This window comes from Phacochoerus africanus, chromosome 2 (assembly GCF_016906955.1).
Source record: "Phacochoerus africanus isolate WHEZ1 chromosome 2, ROS_Pafr_v1, whole genome shotgun sequence".
Classification (NCBI taxonomy): domain Eukaryota; kingdom Metazoa; phylum Chordata; class Mammalia; order Artiodactyla; family Suidae; genus Phacochoerus; species Phacochoerus africanus.
Genome location: NC_062545.1, coordinates 147,944,378 through 147,970,374, shown reverse-complemented (window position 1 = coordinate 147,970,374; position 25,997 = coordinate 147,944,378). Strand labels below are relative to the sequence as shown.

At 46.7% G+C, this 25,997-nt stretch overlaps 1 protein-coding gene across 4 annotated transcripts in view; it reads right to left on the bottom strand.

The window, feature by feature from the left end:
* Positions 1-25,997, bottom strand: part of PCSK6 (proprotein convertase subtilisin/kexin type 6) — a 188,424-nt gene that overhangs the window by 40,421 nt on the left and 122,006 nt on the right. For all 4 annotated transcript variants that reach the window (XM_047766897.1, XM_047766900.1, XM_047766896.1 and 1 more), the window contains exons 12-13: positions 21,811-21,999; positions 17,936-18,072 (exon numbers count right to left, since the gene is read on the bottom strand). In XM_047766897.1, coding sequence (XP_047622853.1) covers positions 17,936-18,072; positions 21,811-21,999 — 326 coding nt within the window. The remainder of the gene's footprint in view (positions 1-17,935; positions 18,073-21,810; positions 22,000-25,997) is intronic.

The following is a 25,997-nucleotide window of genomic DNA, read 5'->3' as shown; positions in this document are numbered from 1 at the left end:
TGAACCTCAGTGAATCCAGACACCGGATAAGTGATTCTAATTTAAAACTGTGGGTTCAAATCCCAATCTGGGTACTGGCTAGGTTCAGGCCATTAGTGCTGTCAGTTTCAGTATCACCCTTTTCTCCTGAACTAGGACACTTTGGGGAATGGTGCCACCATTTTGGTCCCTGGAAAGAGCAATAGGGAGGTAAAGAGATGTGAAAAATGTTGCTGCCACATCAGTAAACAAAGGATGCTGCAGCCATCAAGCTATCCCATTACAGCTGCCCAGACAGCGAGCCCAGAAGGAACTCAAGATGGAAACAGGATGCCCACCATCACACCGTCAGACATGCAGCCACCTCTCAATGGGGCACCTTGAGGGGACGCAGGATGAGAAAGCACAGGATTCAGGCCCCAGAGAGCGGAAGTGCACATCAGACGAATGATTTCAGTGAGCTCAGATTCTTGTATCTTCCCATACCTAGAAAAGCACTAAATTCCTTAACTTGAGGTATCTGATTTTCTTTCATTAATAGAAATCTTTTGTTGTTCTGACTACCTGGTCTTTGTTGCAGAAACCCCTATGGGTTTTGGCTCCTCCCTTTTTTCTTCAGAGCAGTCCCTCAGAGCTACCTCAGAAGCTACATTTTGGGCTTAAGTCCTCAGAATGTCTGCTGAATAAAACGTGTCTCTCAACTTTCAGGTTGAGTTTTTTTTTTTTTTTTTTTCAGTCAACAGAGACAAACTGAAACACTGAGTACTTTCAAAGCAAATGGGGTTAAAAATGGAACTTTTGGACAACCGTAGGTATGGCGCCTGGAGACCTCCCAAGTCCTTCATTTCTGCTTTCCAGGGGGCCGAGAGTGATTCTCTGTAATCGCACATTCCAGAAATGAGAGTTTAGTGACAAACTTGGAAGCCAGCACAGAAGGCACGTGCTTGAAATCTGACTTGTGTTCTAGCTGCCAGTACAAGATAAATTGAGCCACTGAACACAGGAACACAGATTGCAAAATCTCCATTCTTCTTTTGCAAGTGAAGATTAGCTCAAAACATATGTCAATTCAACAGTGGTCAATAAAACCAGCAAGAAAATAGAACAGCTATACTCTCAGGAAGAAAGAAATGTGTGAAAGGGCTACTGAATAGAAAATAAGAAACCATGGACATTTTTTATGATGAAAAAAGGGGAAAAATTGTCACAGGAGAGAGTAATTTCTTCCTCTTTCAACCAATTGTTAAACATTTTATTTGGTGTGCACAGCTGAAAACAGAATTGATTCAAATGATATGAGTTCTTGATTTAATCAAGGCTCACTGTTGCGGGCACCTTCACTTCTGCCGTCATCCAACAACCGCTCATGCTCCGTGTTCCAAGCGCTGAGCACTGCACCTCCAAAGGCAAGCTTTGCCTATCAATGCAGAGTCACACTGGACCAGGTCTCAGTGGGATACCCGTAATGGCCCATCCCTCTCCAGTAGTTCCTGGGGATTATTGAAGCACATAATTCAATCTGCCTCTGAACAGGTGCTTTGGGAAAGATTCTCTAGAGAGCAAGGGTCTGTGGCAAGACCCACAGCCTGAAGCTGTATTGGGAGGTGCTATCCTGGGGCAACAAGACTGAACAGGAGGGAAGGCCAGAAATAGGAAACAAATACAAAACTGGCTGCATCTTCACAACAAAGCAGCAGGTTGCTAGGTTGAAAGTCTTCCAAATACACCTCGTGGGGCCATCTGGGAAGGGCATGAACCTGATTTCCCAGTTCTCCCTGGGCAAACCTCCAGTGCACTCCCAGGCTGTGTTACCTGCCCCTGCAGTTGGCTAGATGCTGCTGTGAACTGAAATGTTGCTGCCACATCAGTAAACAAAGGATGTTGCAGCCATCAAGCCATCATATTATAGCCGTGCAAAGAGTGAGCCCTGAGGGAACTTAGGATGGAAACAGGTTGCCCATCGCCAAGCCCTTGGCCACTATAGCCACCTCTCAACGGTGCACCTCAAGGGGATGCAGGATGAGAAAGCACAGGATGCTGGCCCCAGATAGCTGAAATGCACATCAAAGGAATGATTTCAGTGAGCCCAGACTCTTGGATCTTCCATACCTAGAAAAGCACTAAGTGCGCTGAGATAGATTTTCAGATAGCTATCAGATGATTTTCTTTCATTAACAGAAATCTTCAGCTGTTCCAACTACCTGGTCTTTGTTGCAAAACCCCCTATATATCCTGGCTTCTCCCTTACCTCTTTGGAGCCCTGAGCAGCTGAGTCCTGGGCTCAAGTCCTCAGTTTTGCCCGCCAAATAAAACAGCTCTCAACTATTAGGTTGTGCATTTTTTTAAGTCAACAGTGGAAAGCCTGGATTTCACACTTCATCTGGAAGTGGAGAGAAAGGGCCAGCCTCCCCACATCCTCTTGGGGTGACTGACACCCTAAAGCCAATGCAGCTCCTACCTGTGTGGGAATAGGCAGTTGTGTCCTAGCTCAGCCTGCACCTCAGGGGAGGCTGGGGGAGCTGGGGAGTCAAGGGGACCGGATATCTCCACCAAGCAAGAGGTGAGGCCCAAGGGCAGTGGGTCTGAACCAACCTGGAGAGCCCATGATGGACCAGGTGTGAGATGTGTGGATAAACCATAATCTATACACACAATTCAAGGTAGAATGCATGGATGACCATGAGTAAAGCTTGAAAAGAATGTACTTAACTGGGCTTTCTTTGGTCCCTTGCCTTCCATTCAAGTGACCTAGGAGCTTTGTAAGGCACGATATAATAGCACAAGGCAGAATCACAGAGGAGTTCCCGTCATGGCGCAGTGGTTAACGAATCCGACTAGGAACCATGAGGTTGCGGGTTCGGTCCCTGCCCTTGCTCAGTGGGTTAACGATCCGACATTGCCGTGAGCTGTGGTGTAGGTTGCAGACGCGGCTTGGATCCCGGGTTACTGTGGCTCTGGTGTAGGCTCCGATTTGACCCCTAGCCTGGGAACCTCCACATACTGCAGGAGCGGCCCTAGAAAAGGCAAAAAGACAAAAAAAAAAAAAAGACATAATCACAGAAAGTCACATAAAAGAGACATGTGATGAGTTCCAGGGAAGTGTAACACTGAGAGAGTGTTGATGCTTTAGATGCTTCAGGTCATTATCCTAAAACCTTAAAATTCCTCATGAAGTATTTGTTTGCATAAAACCTATATTTGAACCTCACCCAGGCCCACAAAGCAATACTATCATTCCCATCACGCATGTGCAGGTAAGGAGACCAAGAGGTTCTAGAACCAGGCCCAAAAGCCATCCATTTGGAACTCAATCACACCCACCAGACACTTTGCTCTGGGCTCACCCCAAGCAGGGTCCCCAGGCTTGAATGCCGCACCCTGACTCCAGCAGCCTGTTCTCCCTCTCCCATCCCTTCTATAGACACTGCCTTCTCTCAGGCAGCTCAGTGTGAATGTGACTCAGGCTTGAGCTTCATACCTTATCTGGGCCCCTATAGCTTACTCAGCACATTTTGGCAAACACGCTAAACTTCTGCCAAACCCCTTTAATCTTGCCCCTGCCTCAACTTTCAGGTTAGCGGGAAGGAGAAAACCAAAGATGAGATTCCATAGAAGCGAGCTGGTGAAGTTGGGTGTGCTGGGCTGAACTGCAAAAAAAGCCAAGATATGTGGGCACTCCTTACAGGGCTCTGACCCTGGGATGTACCTGGAGGCACACAGGGCCACTCAAAGCCAGCTCAGCTCCTGGTGTATTATCTCCTCACAGCTGTCTCAAAACCAAGCTGTACGTTAGCAAAGTTGTGCTTCTTTCGTTTGGGAAAAGAAAATGTTGCTTAAAAAGAAGAAATGGACCTGCTGAGCGCCAGACTTGAAGGAGTTGACTGATGGGCATCCTGGCATGCCCTCAGCACAGCCCCCCCCTCCCCCATTCTGTTGTTCCCAAATTCGGGCTCTCCAGAATCACAGCCAGTTTAATCTTCCTCAGAGGCATGGAGTCAGGTCTCTACCTGCTGTCTCTGGGTTGGAGCTTTCCCAGAGGGCAAATGAATCAGTTCGTGAAGGTTGGGGTTAGAACCTCCATCTGTGAGCTGGTGGGGGGGTGGGGTGGGGGTGGGGGGGTGGAGGGGGAGGGACCAAGTTCCATGACAACTTAACACATACCAGGTTGTGCTGGAAATATTCACTCCCACCAGAGGCTCAAACACACCCACAGGGAATTAGTATCAGTCACAGGGACTCCCAGGCAGTGGTTGGTTAGGCTACTGTTGGGACCCAGGCCTTTTTATGTCTATATTCACGCTCTTTACACCAAATCACTGTGGCCCCAAGTACAAACTGCCAGGCACATTCTGGGTTTTGTTTTGCAGTCCCTGGATCTTCTGCTTGTTGGCTTGTTATCATGATATTTACCTTCTGATATTTTAATTTATATTTTATTACATTACTGCAAAGATGAAATATCTTCAATATATTTTGTTTACTGGTTACGGGTAGTCTTTCTTGATGAATTGCTTTTTCAAGCTCTTTGTCTATTTTTTCAGTGGGATGCTTTGCATATTTCTTGGACTTAGTGACTCTTTTTATATGAAGGCTATAACAGTATAACCTTCTCTTTGCAATCATCTAACCATGAGAGTTGAGATGCTAGAGATAAAGAAGGTGTTCGCATGTGTATTGGAATTTTTTTATACCAAATACTCTTTTAATTATTCCCCTTAGAAAAATGACTTTTTTTTTTTTTGGCATATGGAGAATTCAAATGACAACTGTTTACTGATTAGCAACATTTAGTTTAAAAAAATAGCTTGATTTAGTAAATAAGTCTCTGCTCAGAGGGACTGGCTGTTGGGATGAAGAGGAGTTGAGGGGTGGAGGGCAGAGCGCCTCATAAGGTCTGAACTGGGGTCATAACTGAATGCACCCCCCGTAAAGCAAACTCATCTAGGACCAAAAAAGCACATAAAACGATGCTCAACATCACTAATTATTAGAGAAACGCAAATCAAAACTATAGTGAGGTACCACCTCACACCAATCAGAATGGCCATAACCAAAAGGTCTAAAACAATAAATACTGGAGAGGGTGTGCAGAAAAGGGAACCTTCCTACACTGTTGGTGGGAATGTAATTTAGTACAACCACTATGGAGAACAGTATGGAGGTTCCTTAAAAAACTAAGCATAGAACTACCATATGATCCAACAATCCCACTCCCAGGCAAATATTCAGACAAAACTACAATTCAAAAAGATACATGCACCTCGATGTTCATGGCAGCACTATTCACAATAGCCAAGACATGGAAGCAGCCTAAGTGTCCACTGACAGATGAACAGATAAAGAAGATATGGTGTGTGTGTGTATATATATATATTGGAATACTACCCAGCCATAAAAAAGAATGAAATAATGCCATTTGTAGCAACATGGACGGACATAGAGATTATCAAAGTAAGTGAATTTAGACAGTGAAATTAATATGATACCACTTACAAGTGGAATCTAAAAAAAATGATACAAATGAACTCATTTACAAAACAGACTCACAGACTTTGAAAGCAAACTTATGGTTACCAAAGGGCACAGGCTGGAGGAGGGATGGACTGGGGGTTTGGAATTGGCACACACACACTATTGTGTATGGTATGGATGGCCCACAGGGACCTGCTGTATAGCACAGGGAATTTTACCCAATATTATGTGATAACCTATGTGCGAAAGAATCTGAAAATGAATGGATATGTGTGGAGTTCTCACTGTGGCACAATGGGATTGGTGGCATCTCTGCAGTGCCAGGATATAGGTTTGATCATCAGCCTGACACAGTGGGTTAAAGGATCCAGCACTGAGTGTAGTTCACAAATGTGGCTCAGATCTGATCCCTGGCTTGGGAACTCCATATGCCTGGGGGTGCCCCCCCACAAAGTATATGTGTATATGAGTAACTGAATCATTTTATTGTACAGCAGAAAATAATGCAATATTGTAAATCAACTATACTTCAATAAACTTTTTAAAAATGGGGAAGAAAAGCAGCAAACTCATCCCCAAAGAAAGACCTCTGCCTATACAATTCCCAATACGTGGGAGTGTGCTGGGGTCACCTCACATTGACTTTAAGAGCTGATTGTTAACATCTTCAAGAACATGTGCACAATAAACCTGTTAATATTGTAGGCGAAAATGTCCCGATAAAAATGTAGAAAGGAGAGACCCCAGCCATGATGACTAAGCAAAGTCCAGCCAACTGCCCGTAACCACCCCTCCCCCACACATCTGCTTCTGTAAACTTATTATCACATCTACTACCTTGCCTGACCTCACTCCAGTCCGACCAGCCAAGCATGGATCTGGAAGAGGTAGCCCATAAAAGCCTTGTGAAACCCTTCTTTGGGGCTCAGACTCCGGAGAGCGATCTCCATTGAACCCACCGGCGTAATAAACCTGAGTTCTCCAACTTTCTGAGTGCTCGCTTGGTTTCTCACCGGGTAAAAGAGCTGATACACTGCAGCCACAGAGCTGCTGGAGCTGGTACACTACAGCCATAGGGCTGTCGCCAAAGCTGATATGCTTCGGCGCAGGGCTGCTGGGCAGCTGCCGTAACAATATTACACCATATAAAACATTTAGAGGAGTTCCCGTCATGGTGCGGTGAAAACGAATCTGACTAGGAACCATGAGGTTGCAGGTTCAACCCCTGGCCTTGCTCAGTGGGTTAAGGATCTGCCTTGAGCTTTGGTGTAGGTTGCAAATGTGGCTTGGATCTGGCATTGCTGTGGCTGTGGTGTAGGCCAGCAACTGTTGTTCCAATTAGACTCCTAGGAACCTCCATATGCCACGGGTGTGGCCCTAAAAAGACAAAAAACAAACAAACCACATTTAGAAATAAAAATAAATGTAGCAAAAAAGAACACGTGAGCTGGGTTTTAACACAGCCATTATTAAAAATTAAACTATACAAAATTACAATTAAACAAATTATATTTGAGAACAAAGGTAACAATATTCAAAAATCATTGCTTCCTCGTTACTTTACTTTGTCATTTTCTATTTTGGGCCGGGGGGGGGGTATTTACATCTATTCTTGCGAGTCAAGTGCTACAGGGCAACAGGAGCTCCTGAAAGAGGGACCGAGAGGTAACAAAACACACAAGACTCTTTTACATTTAGAAAGTGGGGGACCAGGAAGCACTCCATTCTGCAGAATAAAGACGCCCAGACTTTAGCCTACAGGACTTTTATTAAGGAAGGTGACGTATGTAGGTTAGTGAGCAGGAACAGGCACAGGTAATGACAAAGCTATCTCTTATTGAATAACAAAGGAAACTACTAGCAAGGAAGTTACTGGTGCATATCACTAGGTCATAGTGCTGCTGCTTATAGAACGGTATGGTTAATGCATAGCTCCTTTATCTTGTCTTTGAAAGTGACCCTATACTTTAGAACTCTGCGTCAGCAGGTATTTGCCTACTGCAGAGGTCAGCAGTTCAGTGGTCTCCAAGGTATTCTGTCTACATAGTGGAAATACTCTACCAGGGGCTGTTCTCCCACATCTCCCCCCAGCGCTGCCTGCAGAGTCATCACCTCGGCACCTTGAACTCAGTTCCGGTGGCAGCATGAGCACGTGGAAATTGACAAGTGCAACAAGGGAGGGTTTACTGGTGATTTTCCAGACTAAAGAAAGTGACGGAGAAAATGCTAATAACAGATTAAACTTACAAGTGTACTGTGTTTGTGGTCATTACACTGGAAGCAGCATAAAAAAATTGTGGAAATATCCTTCCAGTTTTTGAAAACTACTATCCAGTTCGGCAAAGAAGTTGTGCGTGTCATTGACAAAGGAAGTTCAGACCTCTACTTACCTGGGAAAGTTGGCTGCTCATCAGCTGCATCCATAGGCTGGCCATGGCTACCGGAGTTTGGTGAAAACTAATGAAAGCATGCTCCGAGTTATCAATATCTGGGCCAGGTGGAATTTACAAAGCAAAGAGTGTATATTTTATTTTCATTTGTGAATTTTGTGCTACACGTACTTTGCAACAGGAAAGTTTATGATAAACTTACGTGACATGTAGACACACATAATTTCCCCTCAGAGCACTAACTGTTCAACATTCACCAGCACATTGGACAATATGGATACGGGTCCATGGGTGGGAAAATGGGGCCTGGATGGGATACCTCAAAAAAATACTAAAATAAACAGGTGTCTTCGTTGCCAAGTAATAAAGCACATACTCAATACAACTGTAACATGTAAACAGGCTAGAGCCACTGCCTCTTTTTGTAAAGTTCTGTTAGAACACAGCATGCTCTCCATTTACATATTTTCAGTGGTTGTTTTTGCACTATAATGGCAGAGCTGAGTCAAAGCCCTTCACAGAAAAAGTCTGCAGTCCTCAGAGTTCCTGTCGTGGCTCAGAGGTTAAGGAACCCAACTAGTATCCATGAGGATGTGGGTTCAATCCCTGTCCTTGCTCAGTGGATTAGGGATCTGGCGTTGCTGTGGCTGTGGCGTAGGCCGGAGGCTACAGCTCTGATTCCACCTCTAGCCTGGGAATCTCCATATGCTGCAGGTATGGCCCTAGAAAGTCAAAAAGAAAAAAGAAAAAAAGAAAAAGTTTGCAGTCCTTGGGCAACAGAGAAGTGAAAAAGACCATCTGTGAATGACTGGAATTTGTCCAAAATATTTTATAAATATTTTTCTAATTTTAATTGTATGGTATCTTTGGCCAAACAGAAGTTTCTAATTTTATGTGTATAAATCTAAGTTAATGATTTCCTTTCCAAATGGTAAGTCAACAGCTTTTATTCACTTTATTCTTTCCCCACCTTTTGAAACATGACACTTGGTGTGTCTACATGGCTGTTTGTGAACTATCTATTCTGCTCCCCTTGACTCATCTCTCTGTTCTAGATCCAATGCCACACCATTTTAATTATTATAGTTTAAAAATATGTTTAAACATCTGCATTTAATTTTTTCCAGATTTCCATCTCTAGTCTCACCATCCCAGAGAACTTCATAATCATTCAGTCAAGCTCCCCCTCCCCTTAATTTCATGGTGATATTTACTGGGAGTGTGTTTAAAATGGTACATTTGCCAAGAACTGATATCTCAATGATATGGAAGGAGCAGGGTGTACATGAAAAACCCTTAAAAATCGATAACCAGGTATTCTAAGTGCCTATTGTATTTCAAGAACCTTGTAGGTTAAAAAAAAAATAAAGGGCTGTGCCCACACTTGTCAGTCTAAGTGAGGTCTCAGAAGTCCAGTGCTCTCTGGAGCCTCAGACCAGGTGAGGTAGCCTCTCAGGAGAAAGGCTTCCCAGGAGCCCTGACCCTCATGCACAGTAGATATGCCTATACAAGGCACCTGCTAGTCTGTGTTATTTCATTTGATTTTTACCTTCTAATTGCAATACTTTAAGTTAAAAAACCCAATTACAAATATCCCAAAGCCAGGAGTTCCCGTCGTGGTGCAGTGGAAATGAATCCAACTAGGAACCATGAGGTTGTGGGTTCAATCCCTGGCCTCACTCGGTGGGTTGAGGATCTGGTATTGCCATGAGCTGTGGTGTGGGTTGCAGACATGGCTCAGATCTGGTGTTGCTGTGGCTGTGGTGTAGGCTGGCAACTATAGCTCCGATTGGACCCCAGCCTGGGAACCTCCATATGCCATAAGTGCGGCCCTAAAAAGCAAAAACAAAACAAACAAACAAAAAAACACAAATATCCCAAAGCCAAACACGTTGAAAAGCGCTGGCCACAGCCTTAAAGAGGAAAATGTCCACCTAGTGTGCCTGCTTGGGGCACCTGAGGGGAGTCTGGGGTGGGGGTGGGGTGGAGGGATAGAGTAAGCTGAGCCTGACTGAGGTCAAAAGCACTCCCGAGTCCAGGCTGTGCCCCGATGGTTGGGTGAGCTCAGTCAGGCTCCAGATGTATCTTGAACTGACTTCTGCTTCCACAAGACGGTGATAAAAACACACACTCAGTAGCTGCCATGAGGAGGAGTCATGTTCATACCCCTAAGCCTGTCCCACATGCCACTTCATTTAATCTTCCCAACAATCATGCAGAAGAGGCCCCGAGGCCAGCGTAGAGTGACCTGTCCAGTGAGAGGCAGTTCTTGGCCTGATGAGCAGGCTGGCTCCAGGGCTCCACCTCCAGGCTGTGCTGTTTTTTCAAAAACAATCAAATACACACACTCTGACACATACCTGCAAACCCGTCCAAACCCACACAAGCCCGTCGAAACCCACACATGCACATGTGTGTATTATATCCACACACATACATGTGTACACATGTACATACATATGTACCCACGCATAATACACATGCACACGCACCCACTCGCATACCTGCACGCACATACTCACACATGCACACACAGAGTTTGGTACCCTGCCTCATTCCTTGATAGATTGAAGATTGACTGAGGCAAAGAAAGTCCAAAGAACCCAGTTCTTCAATGGCTTACTGGACATTTTTTTTCTCACACTCATGGAGAATTGAGGTGTATTTGCTCTAAACCATCCAAATCTTCTTTTTTTCTTTTTTGGCCACCCTTCGGCACATGGCATTCCCAGGGATCAAATCTGAGCCACAGTTGGGACCTATGCTGCAGCTGCAGCAACATCGGATCCTTTAACTCCCTATACTGGGCTGGGGATCTAACTTGTGTCCTGGCGCTGCTGATCCCATTGCACCACAGTGGTAACTCCTAAAGCATCTACATTTTTACGTTATTTTATTTAATTGTGTGCTCCAAATCTCTACAATAGTCTCTCCTCCTGACCACTTTGGAAGAAAATGTTCCCCATATATGCATTTTATTTATTTATTTATTTTTAATTGCTTTAATTTTTTCCATTATAGTTGGTTTGCAGTGTTCTATCAATTTCTACTGTACAGCAAAGTGACCCCATCACTCACTCACTCACACACACACACACACACACACACACACAGATATATATACATTCTTTTTCTCACATCATGCTCCATCACAAGTGACTAGATATAGCCCCCTGGGTTATACAGCAGGATCTCATTGCTTATCCACTCCAAGCGCAATAGTTTGCATCTATTAACCCAGACTCAAAATCTTTCCTTGATGGGACTTTTCAAATACACCACAAATCAGAGAAAACAGGACAGTGAATTCCTACCTCTCCATCAGATGGTCCCAACAACCATCGACATTTTGCCCAGCTGCTCTGTCTATTCCCTCCCCATTCTCCACTGCCCCATCCCATACCCCTGGGTGTTCTAAAGCAAACTGTAGATGTTGTTAATATTTCACTTGCACATACTATGGTGTGTATCACTCGCAATAAGACCTTTTTATTTTCATAAACTTAATTCCTTATCATCTAGGACTCTGTTTAAGATGCCCTGGTTCTATACTGACTTTCACCAATGAGATAACACCCACTGGTGTTTTTCCATAGCACTTATGGAAAATGCATAAGCATTAATGATCATCCTATTCCTCTCCTGTTGCTTTGATAAATTTTCCTTCTTCCTCAGATCAGTGGGATCCTGGAAATGCTGCTGAAACCAAGAAAAACCTGGCACACGTGGGTTGCTGCTCTTTTGGAAAGAGAGGGAAGAGTAGAGAAAAAGAAATTTTAATTGGGGAGAAAAAGTGAATTCCTTGAGTTCAAGAGAATGAAAAAATGCCATCTATTATGTCAGACAGTGTATTTACTGTGATGTGAGTGCCAAGTATGTAAAACTAACTCCTGCTGGGGCCATGAAATAAGACACTTAGTGTCAATCACAGAAAGAGGATTGGAAGGATGCTTGATTATGTTTTCCATTTAAACATCGCTGCCTCCAGACTCCCCCCGCAGGGGAGTGTGGGTCCCCACACAGAGGGAAACCACACCCCTAACAAAAGTCTCAGAGTGGGGCACTGAGTAGGGCACTCAGGCTGCAAAGGGTGCAGAAGTGAGGAAGGAAGAAGGCAGCCCTGTGCCTGCCCAGCAGACCTGGCATGTAGCAGCTAAGTGTGCACTGGGTGACCGGGGGAGGACTTTGCGGCTCAAAGCCAGGCTCCATCCCAGCTAAGTGGGAGGTCCCGCAGCCTTGCAAGCAGCAGGGGTACCTGCGGGAGTCCCAGATCACAGGAGGATGAGTGGCACACACACCTGGGCAGGAGGCTGGCCTCACCTGTGCAGGTACACAGGCTTTGCCTTGTACCTCAGGTGTGACCACCAACATGGGATCTAAGGTGAGGAGGCGGATGGGGAGGCCTTGCCCCTCAAAACTTGGCCTGGGTCATCACCTTCTGAACAACCCCTCCCCCACAATCCCCAGAAAGTGTGTTCATCTTCATCCCAGAACTGAGGCCAGATGTCATTATGGATGGAATGTCTCCGTCCCCCCAAATTGAAATCTAAGCCCAGTGTGACGTATGAGGAGGTGGGGCCTTTGGGAAGCAATTAGGTTACAGGTGGAGCCCTCCTGAATGGGATTAGCGCCCTACTGAAAGAGACCCCAGAGAGCCAGCGAACTCTCTCTCCACTGTGTGAGGACACAGCAAGAAGGCGGCCATCTGCACCCCAGGAGAGGGCCCTCACCAGAAGCTGACCACGCCAGCCACTGACCTTGGGCCTCCAGCCTCTAGAAATGGGAGAAACACATTTCTGTTGTTTCTAAGTGCCTCCCAGCCTGATTCTCTATTACAGCAGCCTGAACCAAGACACCAGAGATTCAGGAAAGTAGGGGCCAGAGGAACCAATCCAGGCCTGCCCTGGGCCAGATACAGGAGAAACACACACGTTGCCCAGAGAACTAGAACTTCCTGCATGAAAAATTCTGAGTGTTCGAGATGGACGTTTTCCAAAATGCAGCCACGCTTGCCTGACAGATGTTCTGAGGATGGGACCCTTGCTCTCCCAGGCCGTGCCACTCTCTGCCTGGCAGTGGTGTGGTCTGCAGGGGCTCTGCTGGCCCACCTGCCCACAGTGGATGCCCTCTCTCCCACACCTGAGCCCAGCCCTGCTTCCCCAGTGAAGGGAAGGTCCTAGTATCCCCAGATCAGGCTCTAAGTAGAATTCAACAAAGGTGTGCTGAACACCAATGGGAATGGCTGAAAAGCCACTTGCAAATGCAACCCAGCTGCGAAGCAGGACTGCACTGATTCCACCCCTCACTCTCCTGCAGAGGAGAGTGATCCTGGGAGAAGACACACCCTTCCCTTGGCTCAGGAACTGAAGAAGGAAACAGATGACTAAGCTGCTCCTCAGTTTTATAAAAAGAGTTTTAAAACAAATGACATAACTCAAGTTAAGTCTGACAGGAGGTGAGTACTATTTGAGCGAGCATGTCATTCAGATGACTTAATCACCCAATAAACCCCGGGTATTAGCTCAGATTTTAAAGCACTTCCATCCAGTACACTACTGGCACTGAGCTGGGCTTTTCTTCTTAAGCAATGAAGTTGCAGAGATTTTAGGGAGACTGAAATCAACAACACAGAGACGCAGCCCCTAGGCCCAGGAACTGTTCTTGGCATCACTGCAGAAGGAGAGGAGAATGGGCTGCTCATTCCAAGCGCCATGGCTTTGCGTTGCTGCTTTACTCCTGGCACCAAGGTCAGTGGTCCCTACAGGCCTCCTGAGCAGACAAACGAGGGAGGGGAAGACATGCCCAGTGGGATCCATCACAACCTCGGCACCAACAACACCGATGGGACAGCTGCTGGGCTCTGTGACCCTGGGTCAGTGGGAAACCCTGGTCTTCCTGCACCTTCCCAGGCTGAGGGCCCCCTGGGCTGACCTGCACATTTCAGGGTTGCGGGTCACCCCGCTCGGAAAAACAGACTAGTTTAAGATGGTTCTCATGCTTTTCCTCCTGCCCTCCCTCTCCTGTGCAGAGATGCTGATGGAACCAACAATGACTTCTGCTGCGCTCAAGGAGGAGGAGGAGGAAGTGCTCATTAACATCGGGATGTGCTGAGCTGGCTCCAGGACACAGGAGCCCTTCCTGGTCCTGCACAGAAAGAAGAGCAGGCAGAGTGTCAATGCCTAGTTCCCCAAAGACCAGCTCAGACAAGACAGCTCTGCAGGGTGCAGCCAACCCCAGAGGCTGCTATGGGAAGGTACAGACCCTCTAGGACAAATGCTAAAGAAAGTGTCCCCTTCCCCCATTTCTTGTAAGTCACAGAAGCTCAGAGATAGAGGGAACCAGGAGGTGTTTATCCTACCCCTGTCTCCCCTGACTCTCCCCACACCCTAGGATGGAGACCAGCCTGTTTCAGGACTTAATCTGGGGTCACGCCCTGCCTCCGCTAAGCCTGTGTCCTCTGCAGCACACAGAGCATCTGGTCACAGGATGATCACTACTGTCATTCATTCACCAAACATCTACTGTGTCTATTCCCAGCCCCGCAGCAGGTGGCTCTGGGGACACTGAGGGAGCCAGACAGGACCTCAGAGGGCAAAGGTTACCATGCAGGACAAGAGCGGTGCAGGTGGGATGGGGAGGGGAGGTGCACAGCATGCAATCCTGTGCTGCACCGAAGAGGCCCCCAGCTTGGCTCGGGCACCTGTGTGCGATCATTGTTATGGAAACAGAGTCCCTTTTAGTGCCCACACCCTGCATGCCCAGGGTCTCCCCACTCACCCCTGGGTGAGCTCCTCCACACTCACGGCCATTTGCTGACGGCACTTAAATGTGTTTTCCTGTCCAGACCTCCCCTGACCTCCAAGTACAAGCCTCTACCTGGATTTGTCGCAGACACCTTCAAACTGGGCTCCCAGTCTTGTCCCCAGCACCCGCTCTCCCTGTGCCGTTCTAGACCTAGGAAATTGCAACTGTGTCTCCCATTGCACAGGACAAAACCTCTGGAGTCACTGGTGCCCCTCTCCTCTCAGAGCCCACATTCGATGTGTTGGCACATTCTTTTGACTCCAGTTTCAAGCCACTCCACCTCCACTGCTGCCCCTGGTCTGGGTCACCTCAACCTGCCACTGTGATGGTCTCCTAACTGGCCTCCCTGCCTCTGCCTTCCCAACACACACTGGGGCCACAGTGATGGAGCTGTCAGAGTGGGCCTGTCCTCACATAGGGTCAGACCCTCTCCCTCCTCTGTTCACAATTCCATAGTGAATGCTGGCGTGGAGACTCTGATTTGTGCCCATGTAGCAGGGGATGTAGCTGTCATGACAAGTCAGCCCTCGATGTTTAATAGGGGCCAGTACCCTTGGGCTTTTAAAGGACAAACTGAGGAGCATCTACTTTTAAAAGATGGTAATTCCAAATGATTTAAAAATTTGGTACAGCAAATTAACACATTATACATCAACTATAGTTCAATAAAAAAAAACCTTTTTCATATTCTTTTCCATTATGATTTATTACAGAATACTTTAAAAAATTAAAGTCAATTTTTTGCATAAAACAAGTCAATGCCCTTCTCTTCTCCCTGGCTTTAAAAAAAAATCCATGAAACTCCATTTTACGGGGAATCAGAAAAGAAACAGAGCAGAGGAAGGGTTTAGGGTCATCAAGATGTGTTCTCTGTGTAGAACACATCTACACAGAGAAGGCCGCAGGGAATAGCAGATCAGAGAAAGCAACCCTTGGGGAAAAGCATTCCACAGGCAAGCAAGACTGGAGCGCAGTCTGCATAACTCACCATGAGTCCAACAGAAAGAGCCGTGGAAAAGCTCAGCACCTCAGTGGTGCAAGACAAGACAAGACATCATGGTTATTCTGCCTTTCCTTCCTGGTATATGTACCCTGCCAGTTCGATCAACAGCTGGCCCATAGTAGGCATTCAAAAAGATTGGTTAAAAAGATGATTATTAGGAATTCCCATCGTGGCTCAGAGGAAATGAATCTGAAATAGTATCCATGAGGATGCAAGTTCGATCCCTGGCCCTGCTTAGTGGGTTAAGGATCTGGCATTGCCATGAGCTGTGGTGTAGATCGAAGATGTGGTTTGGATTTGGTGTTGCAGTGGCTCTGGGGTAGGCCAGCAGCTACAGCTCTGATTGGACCCCTAGCCTGGGAACCTCCATATGCTGCAGGTGTGGGCGTAAAAAAAAGACAAAAATAAATAAATAAATAAATAAAAATTTAAAAACTCCATAAAAAAGGTGATTATTATCTAAAAGAGCTATGAAAAGGAGCAAGAATTACCAGGGAAATAAATAATCTGAAAAAATTTAAAAACCATTCCATTTATAATATCATCGAAAAGAATAATAACTTAGGAACATGACACCAAGGAAGTAGACTGAAAACTATAAAACACTGCTGAATGAAGAAGCCCTAAATAAATGGAAAGACATCTGGTCCCCAGATGGGAAAACTTCGTAATGTTAAGATGGCCATACTCCTCAAACTGACCCACAGATTCAACAAAACTGCCATCAAAATTCCAATGACCTTTTTTTTTTGCAGAAATTGACAAGGAATTGTAAGGGACCTGAAATACAATATTGAAAAAGAGAAAGTTGGAAGACTCACATGTCCCTGATTTCAAAACTTACTACAAAGCTACAGTAACCATAACCCAGTGTGGTATTGGCACAGGGACAGACCTACAGACCAATGACATAGATCTGGGAGTCCAGAAACAAGCTCATGTACATCTGTGGCCAACTGACTTTAAACAAGGCATTAAAACCATTTGACAAATGGTGCTGGGACCACTAGACAGTTAAACGCAAAAAATGAATTTGGACTCTTACTTATGGTATACACAAAATTAATTTAAAATGAATCCAACTCCTAAACATAAGAGCTAATAGATAAAACTGCTAGAAGAAAACAAAGAATTCAATCTATGTTACCTCATATTAGGCAATGGTTTCTTATATATGACATTAAAAGTGAAGCAAAACTGGAAAAAATAAATGGAATTTCATCAAAATAAAAAACATTTGTGCACCAAAGGACAGTATGAACAAACTGAAAGAAAAACCCACAGAATGGGAGAAAAAAACTTGCAAATCATGATCTTATAAGGGTCTAGTATGTTTAAAAAACTCTTATAACTCAATGATAAAAGACAAACAACCTAATTTAAAAGTAGGCAAAGGACTTAAATGGACATGTTTCCAAAGAAGATATAAAAGAGCCAATGAACATGTGAAAAGATGCTCAACATCACTAATCATTAAGGAAATACAAATCAAAACCACAATGAGACACCACTTCACCACCACTAACCACTAGGACGGTTATCATTTTTTAAAAAGTCCTGGTAAGGACAAGTTCTGGTAGAGAAATTACAATCCTCCTAGCTTGCCGCTAGGAATGTAGAATGGTCTAGCCACTGTGAAGCAGTCTGGCAGTTGCTCAAAAAGGTAAACATAGACCTCTCGTAATTTCAGTCCTAGGTATACAACCAAAAGAACTGAAAGCATATGTTCACACAAGAGCTTGTACATGGATGCTCACATTAGCTATTGAGTAGAAACTAGGTTACTGTCCATCAACCGATGAATGGATAAACAAACATGGTGTATCCATACAGTGGAAGGGTATTTAGGCTTATAAAGGGATAAAGTAAGATACCAGCACAATATGAATGAACATTATGCTAAATGAAAGAAGCCAGGCACAAAAGGTCACATGTTGCATGATTCCATTCGATGAAATGTCCAGAAGAGGCAAATCCAGAAAGAGAAGGTAGATAAGGAGATTCTAGGGGCTGGGCGGGGATGGGGAATGGAGGTGATTATTTAATGGGTATCAGGATTTCTGTTTTGAGTGATGAACAAGTTGTGGAATTAGACAGTGGTGATAGCTGCCTAACACTGCGAATGTACTGAAAGCCACTGAATTATACACTTAATAATGATTACAGCAGTGAAATTTATATCATGTCAATTTTACCTCCAAGAAAAGCATCAAAGAATGACTGAATAAAAGTCTAGAGGTAACAAACGGGCTGACAAGTTCCTGGGATGATCTCAAGAGCCACTGACCTTGCTTCTCTGGGTTGCGGACCTGGGACGGCATGTCTTGGATTTCCAAGGTCCATTCCCCCTCGGCCTTCTCTCCCCAGCAGTGGACAGTCATGAACTCCCAGTTTGTAAACCCTTCATTGGAATGATCCAGCAATCTGCAATTGGAGATGTGGCGTCAGAACACAAGGGTCCTGAAAGGGGTGTTGGGTGGGGCGACCAGCCCGAGGAGGGCTCTCCTGCCTGGGAATTACACTCAGGTAACTGTACAGTTGGTTGAAGTGCCCCCCGCCCAGGGCAGAAGGGGTCTGGCCCTCGACTGGCGCACCATCTCACTGGTTTCCAAACCTTCAAAGGGAGAGGCCACGCTCAGTTTAAGACAGAGCCTCATTGGGGGTGCTTTCCCCCCTATCCTAACGCAGCCCAGAGATCACAGGACCCCTTCCAGTGACCAGCTGAGCTACAGTTTCCTTGGGGGCATTTTGACTCCTGTCCTGGGTTCTTTCCATCACCAGTGAACACCTCACCACATTCCACCCCAGGAGGGATCCTACTGAGCCCATGTCCCCAGTGCCTGGAATGCACGAAAGCCAGTGGAGGCTGGGCCACCTGAAATGTCCCCCCAAATCCCGAGGGCATCACTGAGGAGGCTCTTCTAAAATGCTGGTTTATGGAATGAAGAAAACTTTCACATTGCAGCTCTTGTGGTTCTTCTCCAGAAGATATCAATAAGGAAAAATGAACAACTACGCAAATGTGTGGAAAGATGTTGTCCCTTAATCTCCAGGGCTTAGCAGGTTTCCAGAGTTCCCTTCTGGAGGAGAGGACACAACCACCCTGGTGGTCATCCACTGAGGGTGAGAGGCACCCCTGGGCGCTCCCCCATGGCTACCTCCCCGCAAGCGCGCAAGCTACTTGGTCCTTCCAAACTGGAAGTAGGTCTTTCCTTCTGGACCTTTGGCCCTGGTCTGTTTCGCATGCTCGGTTCAGGCAGAAACAGGGAGCAAGTCACTGGCATCTCCTTCTGTCCCAGCACCTGGTGCCCCCCCCACCCCCGTCTCTCCTCCATAGAAAAAAACAATTCCAGGCTCTTCATTTTATTCTTCTTTTACAGTCTAATTTTCTATCTCTGTTTTGGGATAACAGGTTTTAAATCCAGGGCTTTTTACTGTTCATCAGAAATTCAGATATATATTTTGTGTATTGTAAGATTATAGTCCCAATCAGGGCTCCTTCAAACACCCACTGTAAAAAAATGTTTATCAAGAGAACGTGCTCTGGAGTTCCCATCGTGGATCAGTGGTTAGCAGATCCGACTAGGAACCATGAGGTTGCGGGTTCAATCCCTGGCCTCGCTCAGTGGGTTAAGGATCTGGTGTTGCTGTGAGCTGTGGTGTAGGTTGCAGACTCGGCTCGGATCCTACATTGCTGTGGCTATGGCATAGGCCAGCGGCTATAGCTCCAATTAGACCCTTAACCTGGGAACTTCCATATGCCATGGGTGCAGCCCTAGAAAAGACAAAAACCAAAAAAACAAAGAAAAAAACAGAACCCTCCCCAAAAAACCCAAAGAGAATGTGCTCTGCATGGAGAATAGTGGGGGGAGGGGAACACTCTCTATTTCTTTCTAAGAAACTACAAAGGTCAAGGCTGATTTTCACACACGATGCTAAACTGAATCTGATGCACTGGGACAGAACAAAGAAGAGCTCTTTTGAGGACTGAGGTGCTTATGAAGGTCAACTTACTCGAAGGAAAAACACATGGCAACCTAAGAAAGCTGTTGGATTAAGTGAGATGTGAAATAAAGTAGCAGGTAGTAGATCATACACTTGACCTTAACCAAGAGGCTGAGAAGCAATCGGACCTTAAAACACAAACTCTTGGTGTAATCACACAATCTGCCTTGGAAAATAACCAACATCCCAAGACTCAGATGATGGCCCAGTGGCTCCAGGCAGGTTGAAGGTGCTTGAAGGCCAGCAATTGAGTAGGTATGAACTGAATGAGCTCAGTAGGAAGAGCTCTCTCATCCCAAATGCTCCGACCCTGGGCCTGAGCAGAAAGGTGGAAGTTAGGAGGGGAGGAGAACAGAGCTTGGGTGCTGGAAGGTTCCTGCGGCCAAGCAGGTGGGTGCAAGCAGGACAGAAGGATATAGCCTGTGCCAGGGACCATGCCAAGAATTTCCATCTACATCATCACATCCAGCTCTTGCAACACGCCTAATGGTGACAGAATAGTCACCTGAATTTCCAGAGCCAAGGAGCTCCCAGATGCTCAGCTGGGAAATGAAGGAGCCAGATGTGAGCTCAAGTCTCTGGGCTCCAGAGCCCACATGGGGCCTCCCTGGTCACTGAGGCCCCCACTCCATGCCTCTGAATGGCTCTAGGTCAACGCAGGCCACCACTTGAGGTCTACACCCAGCATCTGCATAGATTCAGGGATCACCAACTCAGATGCCTCTAGGGGTGTGGCCTGGGAATAAATGAAGGTCCAGCGAGGTGATCTTATAAGACCTGGAAGATACGGAGCTCACACCCAGCCTTGGCGCTACCTTGAGGACAGGCCCTGGGGCACTCTAGTCTAGTGTCTGCCTGGGGAATGTGGGCCCAATATCGCAGAGCTCCCAATTTTTTCTACAAACACTAGAAATTTGGACTTTTAAAGGAAATCTCTAACAGTTCTGATGATAACAATAATAACAATTCTGGTGGCAAAATAGCTCAAAGCTGCAGCTTGCCAGCTGGCACCCTCAATATGCTCCTGCCCATGCAGAGAGGGGCCTGGATCTGGAAGAGATGCCCTGTGTCACTCTTGTGCCATGAGGGAGGAACTCAGCAAGTGCCAACCTTGGTTCCAACCCTGGGAGCCCATGAAGCCAAGGTCCGGTCCCTGGGTGCTTCCAGTGCACTGAGGACCAGTCCGGGGCCAGACTGCTGGGGGAGGCCAGGCAGGGGTGAGGAGGACACAACTAACTCCCTACTCTCAGACAAAGCCTGACTGCTTCTCACTGCTGCAGATCCATCTCTGTCTCGTGCAGAGCAGGCGTGGGATGCAGGAGCATCAAGAAAAGGGGTACCTCCTGCCTGGTCCTGTCTGGAGGCTGTAACTCGTCCCATTTCTGAATCCTACAGCCCCAATAAGGGCTGCATCCCTGGCAAGTAACCCAAACAAGGTCAGTGGGCCCAGGGTGAGCAAACACACAGTGGAGGCTATAGCCCAGTGGGCAGGGTAGTCTCAGGTACTTCTTGAGGGCTGGGGGCCATGACTGTTTTTTAAGAGGAGCAGGAAATGCTGATGTGTCCATGAAACCTTTTTTCTCCTTCTGCCTCTTAGCTAGAAGGAGTGGAAAAAGTCCCCTCCAGCTTCTCCCAAGCTCCCAAAATCCCTTCACGCTGATGACCTGCAAATCACATAAATGCATCAAAGTGCTTCTTCTTGTTTCTAAGTCTCTAAGAGAAATGACTTCACAGCCTTGCACAAACTGTGTGCCACAAACTGTACCAGGCTCCAAACTCCAGAGGCTGCTTCTGAGTGCGTCTGCCACATGGGGACCCTCCTGGCACGTGGGGAAGAACTGCACAGAGCAGAGCCTCCTGCCCATGCAGGTTCAGTGCCCCTCTGACACAGGCTGTCACTTAAAATGTAGAATAAATGTGATAAAAAATGATCTCTGATGCACACAGCAATAAAGTTGTAGCCAGAATCCCATGCATCTCTCCACTAAACAACCAAACAACCACAAACCTCTGTTACCACTTACTGCCTGAAATGAAGTTTTCTAGGGCAGCTTTGAAGGACAGATTCCAGAGGCTATTTTTCAGGTCTGTGGAGTCTACATGTGAGTGAATACAAGAGGAAGCTGGAGCCCCGCCCCCAGGCCAGTCTGGACTTACCTCTTTGCCAAAAGCTGAGACTTGGTTCCTGAGGGAGAAATCAGGTGGATCTGCAGGTCTCCTCGGCGAGGGTGGGAGATGGAGATTCGAGCCACCACGTGCTCAAGGTAGCCCACGCGCTGGTCTGAGTGGTCAGCACAGGCGGTGCTCAGGGCAGTGGTCCGTAGCGTCTGCACCACGGGGATGCTCCTGGCAGAGAAGGAGGGGCTTAGCTCTCAGCGCCTGGTGCTCTAATCACGCTCAAGGCGACAGATCCAGGATCTTCCTACCTCGGGCCCCTTATATCTCACTCTCAGACATGCCTGCTGGAGTTATATCATCTGCCCAGAAGAGGTTGATCATTTTGGAATTTGCTTAGAGAGATTTAGGGAACATCTCCTTGTGCAGACTCAACTACCACACTGGAGGATCAGGACCCTTAGTACCCAGGAGGCAGCTTCTTTTAAGTAGTCTCTGGCCAGCTCATCTCAACTGCCTAGGGTCTGCAAGGCTTTAAAACCCCACTACTCTGTTTCAAAGACTGGCCTTGAAGATATGTCATAATACTAATTAATCACAACAGCAAATACTTTCTGAGTTGACTGCATGCCAGGCACTGGCCACTGGTCTGGAAATCTATAAGGACCGACTCATTTAATCCAGAGAGAGGTCAAGGACCATGCCCACCCAAGGTCACAGATCTACCGAGAGGCAGATTTGGGGTTTGAGGCTCAAGAGTCCCTTGCATCCACCTCTGTGCCACATTGCCTCACACCGATGCTTGAGGGGACCCGCACTTCTCTTCAATAAGCTGGGAAAAGAGTTCCCGTTGTGGTTCAGCGGTTAACGAACCCCACTAGCATCCATGAAGACGTGGGTTCGATCCCTGGCCTTGCTCAGTGGGTTAAGGATCCGGCATTGCCATGAACTGTGGTGTAGGTTGCAGACGCGGCTCGGATCCCGCGTTGCTGTGGCTGTGGCATGGGCTGGCAGCTACAGCTTTGATTGGATCCCTAGCTTGGGAACCTCCATATACTGTGGGTGCAGCCCTAAAAAGACAAAAAATAAAAAAAAAGAAGCTGGGAAAGAGGAGACAGACAAGGGACCCGGGGCCAGAACTGGCCCCCTGTGCTGAATGCACTATCGAGGCTATGGTGACTGGACCAGAGTCATAGAGGATGACTGCCCCAGTGGTCCTGCTTGAAGGCTGGAGGTCCTTTCCACTCCCATCTCATGATGGGCATGGATGATGGTTCTCTTTATAAACTCAGGGGGGCTTTACCATTTGGGGTAGAATCTGAGGACGAGCACCAAACCCAGCCACTCAAGACAGTTTCACCAGGATTGTCTCACACGCTCTCTAGAATAAGCAAACAAGCCTTCACCCGGACCACCCACTGCTTATCCAGGTGATCTGTGAACTGAGGAAAGGCCTCCCTCTGCCCAGCAGCACATCAATAATTCCCCACTGCTTGGCCAGCACACAGTTTGTTATGAAGAGCGCATTTCCCATTATGCCCGACTTTCCTCTGGGGAGAGGGGATTAGAGGGTGGGGTCAGCGTCTCTCAGGAATTACAACACTTGGTTCGACTGAGCCCGAGTCATAAAGAACAATCAAAACGGTTATAAACAGCAATGTAATTCCCTCGGAGACTCGGGAACTTGAAAACATGATTTGCATACATCATAAGCTGATTTAGAGATGCCGACTTCTTTCACTGCCTTCTCTCAAGTTTTACTGTCTGTGTTTACTGGTGAGCAGCCCCTCCTGCTGAGGCATATGCAGCACAGAACAGAAAACTGTGTCAAGTTTCAGAGAGTTCCAGCCCCACCAGGCACACACATATTTCCAGGTAAATCATTCCCTGGCCGCTGTACACGAAGAAGGCAGCGTGGCTGTTGGGGGAGGGGACTCCTCTTCCCCCAGGTGAAGACTCACTAAATAACCCTATGCTTTCCTGGGCTGAACAGCAAGACTAGGGCCAAATAGAAACAAAAGTCATAACAAAGTTTTGTTTTCTGTCCCCACCCCGACCCCAACCATTTGCCAGTTGGGACGGGGATCTGGAATCCCAGCAAGAAAACCCTAACCCCAGTGCTAGCCTCTTAAAAAAAGTTCCCATTGTGGTGCAGTGGAAACAAATCTGACTAGTATTCATGAGGATGTGGGTTGGATCCCTGGCCTTGCTCAGTGGGTTAAGGATCCGAGTTGCCATGAGCTGTAGTGTAGATTGCAGACCCTCGGATCCTGAGTTGCTGTGGCTGTGGTATAGTCCTGTGGCTACAGCTCTGATTCACTGCCCCTGGGAACTTCCATTTGCTGCGGGTGTGGCCCTAAAATAAAAAACACAAAAAACAAAAGAGAACAACAAAAAAGGTTTTGAGGTTAGACACCAAAACAAATGTGGCCAGAGATGCCGCAAAACCCTTGAAGGGAGAGGCCTCACAGCACACCTGACGCTGGGTGGGCACAAGCCAGGCAGCATGTTAACTGGAACACAGGGTGAGCAGGTAGCAGAGGGCTGGAAAAAGGGGGAGAAATAAAAACCACGGGACATGCACAGGATTTCAGACAACAGGAACAGGGAAAAAGAAAGGGAAGCCTACCTACCCTCATGGCCACCTCCCTGGACCCAGCCCTGGTGTCAACACCTAGAGGAAAACCCATCTCAGGGAGTGAGCCATCCTCCACGAGATTGTTAAAGCCTCTAGTGATGGGTGGTTCTTAGTCTTTCTCGGGACTTCAGCTGCAAAGTCAGAAAGGTTGGCTGATCTGGCTTTAGGCTAAACAAGGCACAGAAACACACATACACAGATAAATTGTATTTTAATCACAAAAACTGATTTAGAGAGAGCTTAAAGCTCCCAAGATAACTGAAAATGTTTCTCTGCTATCAAACTCTGAAACTGTCGCCTGTGCACAAAGCCATCTTCCCAGGACCCTGGAGAAACCTGAGGCGTTAAAGGTCCCACAAGAGCCACCTCCAGACCCAGCGATATTCAAGCGGTGGGGACTGCCTACTTGGAAGAGGGCTCTGGGGACAGGGACGTGTCATTTCCTGTTGAGCCACATTTCAGACTTAATTACTGAGCCTCCAGATGTTCCTTCATCCCCACACCCCTCAGCAGTTCTCCTCCCACCCTGCAGCTTTCCTAATAACTTCCTGCTACTCCTGTCCAGTTTCCTCTAGTACATGATACCATCTAATTTCTTGTAAATACATAGAAACGAGCTCCTAATTTACTAAACTGAAGGCACTCGCCAAATCACAAAGCTTAGAATCTCGTGGCATCAGAGTGACATTCAGAGCCAAAGGTAAAAATATTTTCAAGCATACCGAGTGGTCAGGAAAGCAGGATTAGGGGCCACGGGCAGAAGCTCACTTCCCGTGCAGGTCTTTCTGCTCTGGCTGGGAAGCCACTACAAGCCAGCACTGGCAGACCTCCTTTTACTGCTTTACTTCATTTTGTATAAATTGAAGGTTTGTGGCAACCCTGTAGCAAGCAAGTTTGTAGGCGTCACTTTTCCAAAAGCATTTGCTCACTTCTTGTTTGCATCATGTTTGGTTAATTCTCACAACACTTCAAAGTTTTCGGTATTATTATATTTTTTATGGTATCTGTGATCAGGGATCTTTGAAGTTACTATTGCTCAAAGACTATGACCACTGAGGGCTCAGATGATGGTGAGCCCTTTTTAGCAATCAAGTATTTTTTTTAATTAAGGCATGTACATTGTCTTTTTAGATATAAGGTTTTTGCACACTTAACAGACCACAGTATGTTGAAAATATAACTTTTTAATTTTTTTTGGCCACACCCAAGGCGTGTGGACTTCCCATGCCAGGGATCAAACCTGCACCACAGCAGTGACCCAAGCTGCTGCAGTGACAAGGCTGGATCCTTTACCTACAGAGCCACAAGAGAACTCTGGAAACCTAACTTTTATATGCACTGGGAAAGAATAAATTCACGTGACTTGTTTTATTGAGATGATCTGGAACTGAACACATAATATATCTCCGAGGTCTGTCTCTATTTCTTACTCCCACCTTGAAAACTTCTCTCCAGCTCAGCTTCAAGGCCAGACCTGACCCCCTGACAGCCTCTTTCCAAGCTGCAGGGCTGGGCCCAGGCAGGCAGGGCTCAGTCCCTCAACAGACAGTTCTATGGTCATGTTGGCTAGGAGACCCAGCAGAATCAGAAA